Source organism: Mercurialis annua, linkage group LG1-X, assembly GCF_937616625.2.
Source record: "Mercurialis annua linkage group LG1-X, ddMerAnnu1.2, whole genome shotgun sequence".
NCBI classification, from domain to species: Eukaryota; Viridiplantae; Streptophyta; class Magnoliopsida; order Malpighiales; family Euphorbiaceae; genus Mercurialis; species Mercurialis annua.
The window spans coordinates 4,009,223-4,016,756 of record NC_065570.1 but is presented as its reverse complement, the minus strand read 5'-3'; the positions used below and the strand labels follow the sequence as shown (position 1 = coordinate 4,016,756).

The 7,534-nt window shown below is 37.2% G+C and overlaps 1 protein-coding gene across 1 annotated transcript; it reads left to right on the top strand.

The window, feature by feature from the left end:
* The first annotated feature begins 605 nt into the window (after positions 1 to 605).
* Positions 606 to 7,142, top strand: LOC126655281 (uncharacterized). Its single transcript, XM_050349401.2, has 14 exons — positions 606 to 1,035; positions 1,241 to 1,402; positions 1,487 to 1,552; positions 1,686 to 1,829; positions 1,926 to 2,039; positions 2,288 to 2,389; positions 2,532 to 2,717; positions 3,502 to 3,591; positions 3,659 to 3,793; positions 4,110 to 4,232; positions 4,417 to 4,502; positions 4,610 to 5,222; positions 5,694 to 5,771; positions 5,883 to 7,142. The coding sequence occupies exons 1-14, from the start codon at positions 772 to 774 to the stop codon at positions 6,918 to 6,920; spliced, it is 3,201 nt and encodes a 1,066-aa protein (XP_050205358.1). The 5' UTR covers positions 606 to 771; the 3' UTR covers positions 6,921 to 7,142.
* Positions 7,143 to 7,534: the final 392 nt, after the last annotated feature.

The window sequence follows — 7,534 nt, the reverse complement described above, 5'->3', positions numbered from 1 at the left end:
AATAATCAGATATGTCCTTGATACATATATGATACATAACAGATACATAAATGATACATGTTTGAATAGTTCGACAAAATGACGCGTGACTGACGCACTCATCTGATGCGCGTGTCAGATGCATGTCAGACGCGTTTCTGACGCGTTTTTGACCTATTCTGACGCGTTTTTGACCTTTTTTTGTTTGTTTTGTGTGTGACATGTGTTGCATTCTCATTGGGAAGGTATTAAATGTAAAGTTTCAATTTTTTGAGGTGCTCATGTAATATTTCAGCAAATTTAGCATTGTTGTTATTTTTTTCCTCATTTTGTATAGTTTTGTTATTTTCTCCTTTCTTAATAGCAAAACCCTATTTTGGGGGCTTCGGGCTCCAGCTGAACCTATATGAGCCCTGACCCAGCCCAAATACATTTAAAATCGACTTGGATTTAACGCATTAGCATCCCCGACTGGAGCTCCATCAATTTTTTTCCCTGATATGTTATCCTATCTAAAGGACAGAACTACCCCTGCCATTTCCACAACTTGCTGTTGTATTCAACACCAAAATTGTCATTTCATTTTTATTCAGAAACACTATAAATACTGAAATAAAAAAATAAAGAAAGTGAACACGCATACTCCACCAGAATTCATCTCGCTGGCTTCTTTTTCCCTCTTCAAATTTAAATAGAAACCAAAAAATAAACACTGCCAGCGATTCCTCACCGGAAACCTCACTAGGTCACATAATTATCACCGGCACTGTCACCGTCACCAGAATTAACGAGATGTTGAAGTTTTTTAACAGAGGTAGAGATACTGACAGCGATACCTCACCGGAAACCTCTCCGATTGCCTCCCGGTCGTCCACGTCGGCAGAGACTCCTGTGACAGGACCAGCTAGACCGATCAGGCTTGTTTACTGCGATGAAAGGGGAAAGTTCCGGATGGATCCAGAAGCAGTCGCTACACTCCAGCTTGTTAAAGGCCCAATCGGCGTCGTTTCGGTCTGCGGTCCTTCTCGTAAGGGCAAAAGCTTCATTTTAAATCAGGTTTAATTAATATTTTTACTTCAGAATACAAATTGTAATTTATTTTGTTTGCTTTATTTCAAATATTATAAATGTTAGGGTTAGTAACTTTAGTTAAGTATATTTATTATAGATAATGCAGTTTTTAAATAGTTTAATTTAGCTGTATCAAACATGACTTAGACTGTTCTTTGTTCAATTGTAAATATTAAACTGCTGTATACAGCTATTAGGGAGGAGTAGTGGATTTCAAGTAGCGTCGACGCATAGGCCGTGTACTAAAGGACTTTGGCTATGGAGTGCACCATTAAAGCGAACTGCTCTTGATGGAACTGAGTACAACTTGCTACTTTTAGATACTGAAGGAGTCGATGCATATGATCAAACGGTGTGTGGATGATTTTTTAATTCCGAAGCTAGGTTCTATACTATTTAATTGTTTTCTTATTTTTATCTTTTTCGTTTGTGGCAGGGGACGTATAGCACTCAGATATTTACGTTAGCTGTTTTGTTATCGAGCATGTTCATTTACAATCAGGTTAGCATCTCTTAGTCATCGTAAGATGTTACATTTCTCAGCATTATGATTTGTTTATCCTATTTGTATACTCTTTGTGGCCCCTTGTCATGGGATTATTTATCAATTGATTTAGTTGTTTGTTTTATGTTAGATGGGCGGTATAGATGAATCTGCTATTGATCATCTCTCTCTTGTCACTGAATTGACAAAACATATTCGAGTGAGAGCTTCAGGAGGAAAGGCTACAGTATCAGAACTCGGACAATTCTCACCTATATTTGTTTGGCTTCTAAGGGTATTGAATTTTGAAAAAGATTCATGATTTTTTTGAGATTTTTAATTCACTGCATAATATGCGAAGTATTTACATTTGTTGACTTCTGTCATGCAGGACTTCTATCTTAATTTAGTAGAGGAGGGTAAGAAAATAAGTCCTCGCGACTATTTAGAGATAGCTTTAAGGCCAGTTCAAGGCCGTGCTGGAGATGTAGCTGCCAAAAATGCGGTAAATTGCAATTTGTTACTTCTCTTTGCTTTTTTTTTTTGTCATTCTTAAGTTGTTAGCATGTTATTTTTCTTCCATGTGGTAGACATATGTAGAGGAATCATCATTTTGTCTGTTGTTTAGGCTTGATTCTTTTGCTTATAATGTAACTATATTTCTGGGCCTCTCTTACTATGATTAATACCATGTTTTCTGATTTTGGTTCCCTTTCTAAGAGGTGCTGATTTTGCATTAAATATGATCTGTAGAGTCGGGACTCCATTCGAGCTCTTTTTCCTGATAGAGAATGCTTTGCCCTTGTGAGGCCTGTACAAGAGGAACATGATCTACAACGTTTGGAGCAATTGCCGGTTAGTAATCTTTTGCTTAGAGTCTGCATGCACATTTGTGAGATTACAAAACCAGTAATTAGTTTACTGAACATACTTCAGAATATAGTATATTTTCTTTTGGTGTATTACATCTCTTAAGCTGTTTTTTTATTATATGCAGTTGACCAGGTTGAGACCAGAATTTAGAGCCGGATTGGATGCATTGACAAAGTTTGTTTTTGAGAGGACAAGGCCTAAGCAAGTTGGAGCCACAATAATGACAGGTCCTATTCTTGTTGGTATCACAGAATCTTATTTGTCGGCTCTTAATAATGGCGCAGTGCCCACAATATTCACATCATGGCAGGTTGGTATCTTGTTAGAACTCTTTCTTATTATGAAGGACTAACATAATGAAAGGTCTTTTAAACCCAATCACTAAATAGTTTTAGTATTAGCGCTGTGTGTTTTATCTAGCAACTCAATCGAATCACTATTGGATACATCTCTAATAACTTGTAGGTTGTAATGTGATGTAAAAGGTGTCATTTTGTGGCTTAAATGAAAAAATCTGAGCAGAAAATCCTCATTGAAGGCGAGAAAATATGACAACAAGAAGTACACTTGTTAGGAGAGATGCGAAATTCTGCGATCACCACTCTAGCTAATTTTTTTTAATGGACTCTTCTATAACTTGTTATAAACGATTAACATGCCATGTGAAATAAGGAGGTATAGCCTTCATTATTATTAGTCAGTGAAGGAATCTGTATCAAACAACTGAGGGGTGTGAGGAAAGATGAACTTTTATCTCGTTTGGGAAATTACAAATTTTAAAATACAGATGTGCATAATCTGTAGCTGCCATCAGAGCTGTGAAGCTTAACCCTTTGAGTATATCTTTTATTTAGCATTGTTGCTCTCATTCTAATCTTAGCGATTCTTTCCATATAAATATTCTCTGCTATTTTTTTCCTTTCATATGCTGCATGGAATGTGTATAAGAATAATACATCAGTGCAGTATGGGGATTTTAATTTTTATCAAGAGTGCAATCACTTCAGCTGTGAAAAGTTCCATGAGGAAGTTTCTATAATTATCAGATGCTTCAGTTTCTTACTTTCCAGTTTCTCTTTTAAATTGTTTTACAGAGTGTCGAAGAAACTGAATGTCGAAAAGCACATGATACCGCCATGGAGGTCTACAAAACGTCTTTTGATCATTCAAAGTTACCCGAGGAAGTAAGTGGAACTTTTATCTTAGTTATTTGATGATTTCCATCATTTTCTAATTTGGATGATATGGTAGGGTTCTTTGAGGGAAGCACATGAAGAAGCAGTTCGGAAATCACTGGATGCATTTAATGGTGGTGCCGTAGGGATTGGCGAGGCAAGGAAGAAATATGAAGGGCTTCTTCATAAAGAGTTGAAAAAGGCATTTGAGGTAATGTTAAAACTATAATAAGATTATATAAGTCCCGTGTTGTATAATGATTACATCTATCTTTTGGACTCATCCATATGTATAGCATGTGAACCGTACATTCCATTCTTTGAGTTTCTTTATCCGGTCTGTAGCTAAAACCGGGCAAAACGAAAATTAGTGAACTAATTCTGGCTCTATAGATATTCTTTTGTTGGATTAGTTGCAAGGAATTGTCATCAGCGTATCTCCCTCTTTGTGAACTGCAAGTACATTATCTGTTGAGTTATATTTGGATGATCTTTGTGTTTTGCATAACGGTATGTGACTCGAGCAGGATTATAAGAGGACTGCATTTATGGAGGCAGACTTGAGATGCTCAAATGCTATACAGAAAATGGAACGGACGCTTAGGACAGCTTGTCTTGCTTCAAATGCAAATGTGGATAATGTCGTAAAGGTAGGCACTTATTTAGTTGGCTGACCCATGTTTAAGGTGTCATGTGGCACCTCAAAAATAAGGTGGCATACGCATCCATATGCTTGAGTTTCTTTGTCATAACAAAGTGTTCATTCCATCTAGTATAATTCCAGAATTTTGCGTGAGCCGTTTATGGTGTTAATTTGTAGTTCTACCTGTGCAGCTTCTTGATGGTCTGCTATCTGACTATGATACATCATGTCATGGACCGGGAAAGTGGCAGAAACTAGCCATTTTCCTACAACAAAGGTATGTAACTACTTTTGTCTTCCGCAATCTTCCCTTCTATTATTTGTAGGATTTTTTGTACTGACTTCCTAAAAGAAAGTAAAAGTTTTCTGTTTTGACTTCCCCAGTTTGGAAGGCCCGATATATGACCTTTCTAAGAGGCTTAATGATCAAATTGGATCTGAGAAGACTTCCCTCATGTTAAAATGTCGTTCTATTGAGGATAAGATGGCATTGGTTAACAAGCAACTAGAAGCTAGCGAGAAACATAAGTCTGAATATATGCAACGTTATAACGAAGCTATCAATGAGAAAAAGAAGCTTGCCGATGACTATATGAAACGCATATCTGATCTTCAAAGCAGTCGCAGTTCGCTGGATGAGAGGTGTTCAAGTTTACTGAAAGCTTTGGATTTGGCCAAGCAAGAGTCTTCAGATTGGAAAAGAAAGTATGACCAGGTCTTATCGAAACAAAAAGCTGGTGAAGATCAGACCAACTCAGAAATTGCAATTCTCAAGTCTAGAAGCAGTGCTGCTGAAGCTAGGTTGGCTGCTGCTCATGAACAAACTAGGTCAGCTCAAGAAGAGGCAGCAGAGTGGAAAAGAAAATATGATATTACCGTGAGGGAAACTAAAGCTGCTTTAGAGAAGGCAGCAATTATACAAGAACGGACAGGTAAAGAGACACAGTTGAGAGAAGATGCTCTGCGAGAGGAATATTCTAGCCTTTTGGCTGAAAAGGTACCGTCTCTGTCTCATGCACAACTGTTACATGCCACCATAATCTGTTGGTTTTGGTTCAAAAATCTTATGAACCAATGGCCAACTCCAGAAAAAAACAACAATCTGTTCAATCAACATGCCACCAAATGTTTGTTAACTCAAAAAAGAAAAATTTCCAAGGTTAACAATAGAAAATAACGGGTTAGTTTATTTTATTAATTTTGCTAGTTGAAGTTTTACTGTTATTGGAAAAGCATCAAAATTATTTTGTGTATGTGGGGTCTGTTTTTGTTGGATTGGGGGTTGTGTTTGGGTCAGTTAAGGGAAGTTTTTGTTCTACCGTAACCTAACAAACTGGTAAAAGTTTTAAAAATCAAAACTAAACCAACCTGGTTCAGTTAATTGGTTTTTGAGTTCAGTCTGGTTCGTCTTTTTTTACTACGTTACAGGAGAATAGGAGTCGTGATTTATTTCTTAAATAACGTGCAGGAAAGAGAAATTAAAGAGAAATATGGGAGAATTGAGCATGCAGAGCAGTGTCTGACTACCTTAAACTTGGAGTTAAAGGTACGTTTCTGGGATTATGACAGTGTGAAACAAACTGTCACCTCCCTTTCACCTTCCTTTAAATGTAGAAACATTGAGCAAAGTCTTAAATGATTCTTTGATTTTTTGCAGGCTGCTGAGTCAAAAATGAAGAGTTATGATTCTGAAATATCATCCCTAAAGCATGAAAATAAGGAGTTGATTGAGAGACTTGAGTCTACAAATGCGAAGGCTCTTTCTTATGAAAGAGAAGCTAGAATATTGGAGCAAGAGAAGATCCATCTCGAACAGAAGTACCAATCTGAGTTTGCAAGGTTTGCAGAAGTCCAGAGTAGGTGTAGTCGTGCTGAAACTGAATCAAAAAGGGCTACTGAATTGGCTGATAAGGCACGTGCTGATGCAGTTTCTGCCCAAAAGGAAAAGAGCGATTTTCAAAAATTGGCAATGGAAAGGTTAGCCCAAATTGAGAGGGCACAGTGGAATATCGAAAGTTTGGAAAGAGAGAAAAATGATTTAGCAGATGAAGTTGACAGGCTGCGTCTAACAGAGATGGAGGCTGTCTCGAAAGTTGCCCTTTTGGAGGGAAGAGTTGAAGAAAGGGAGAAAGAAATCGAGCAGCTGCTCAAATCAAATAATGAAGAGAGGTCAAGTAATGTTAAAGTCCTTAAAGATCTTCTGGAAGCTGAGCGAAAAGCCCATAGCATCGCTAACAAACGAGCAGAGGATTTCTCTCTTCAGTTGGAAGAAGCCAGGGCAAAACTCGATGCACTTCAACAAGAGTTTACATCAGTTCGTTTGAACGAGTCTGCATTGGATGGTAAACTCAAGGCAGCTTCCCATGGCAAACGTGTAAGAATTGACGACGTTGAGATGGGTGTAGGATCTGTTCAAGAGACGGGCACAAATGACAAAAGGCGGAATAAAAAATCGAGGAGCACTAGCAGCCCTCTAAAGTACACACATCCAGAAGACGGCGGATCAGTTTTCAAGGGCGACGAGGATAACCAGAGTCAACAAACTGATCAGGAAGATTATACAAAGTTCACAGTCCCAAAACTTAAGCAGGAACTGACAAAACATAATTTTGGCGCGGAACTTCTTCAGTTGAAAACCCCAGCCAAGAAAGACATTCTCGCCTTATATGAGAAATTTGTTCTGCGCAAGTCGTAAGAGTCTTAGCTTGTATAGTAGAGGTTGCTTGTAACCTACTGGAAGTTTAGGGTTATTTAGGTCGAGAATAGAGGTAATCTTTTAAGTTTTCAATGGTTTGGTTTCTTGGCTTGCTTTAACTTATATGTCGATCTTGTTTGTGTAACCATTAGGAATGTTTGTCAGATCTTGTTTGTGTAACAGTTAGGGCTGTTCATGCTGCATCAGGGTGGCTTTTCATTTTGTTTCGTGTCCGATCTATTTTCTAGACGGAAAGTGTGTAACCTGTGGTATTATTTTAAGTTCCAGGAGATTTCACTCAAAACTTTCTGAAGTAAGATAGTGGTTAAATTCAAAAAAACAAAACAAAACTGGTTAAACAGATTATGTTCACTGAGATTTACATTTTTGTGATCCACTTTGTCTTAGCCTCGTAACAATGATAATCTTAGAGCATCTCCATTGTATGTTGTATTTCTTATGCTATTTTTAATACAAAATAAAATAAAATACTATATATAGCACATATTATTGAAATTCACTCCATTGCAAAATGCTAAACTAAATGCTAAATTTATAATTTTATAAGTGATTATCATTATTGATGGCAAATTTGTAAATAATTTATATATAAT

Excerpts from the sequence above, each read along its gene's own strand:
- LOC126655281 (XM_050349401.2), top strand. The coding sequence starts at position 772 with ATGTTGAAGTTTTTTAACAGAGGTAGAGATACTGACAGCGATACCTCA. Across the intron at positions 2,390-2,531 it reads AACGTTTGGAGCAATTGCCG|TTGACCAGGTTGAGACCAGA; the intron begins GTTAGTAATCTT and ends TATTATATGCAG. Across the intron at positions 5,223-5,693 it reads CTAGCCTTTTGGCTGAAAAG|GAAAGAGAAATTAAAGAGAA; the intron begins GTACCGTCTCTG and ends AATAACGTGCAG.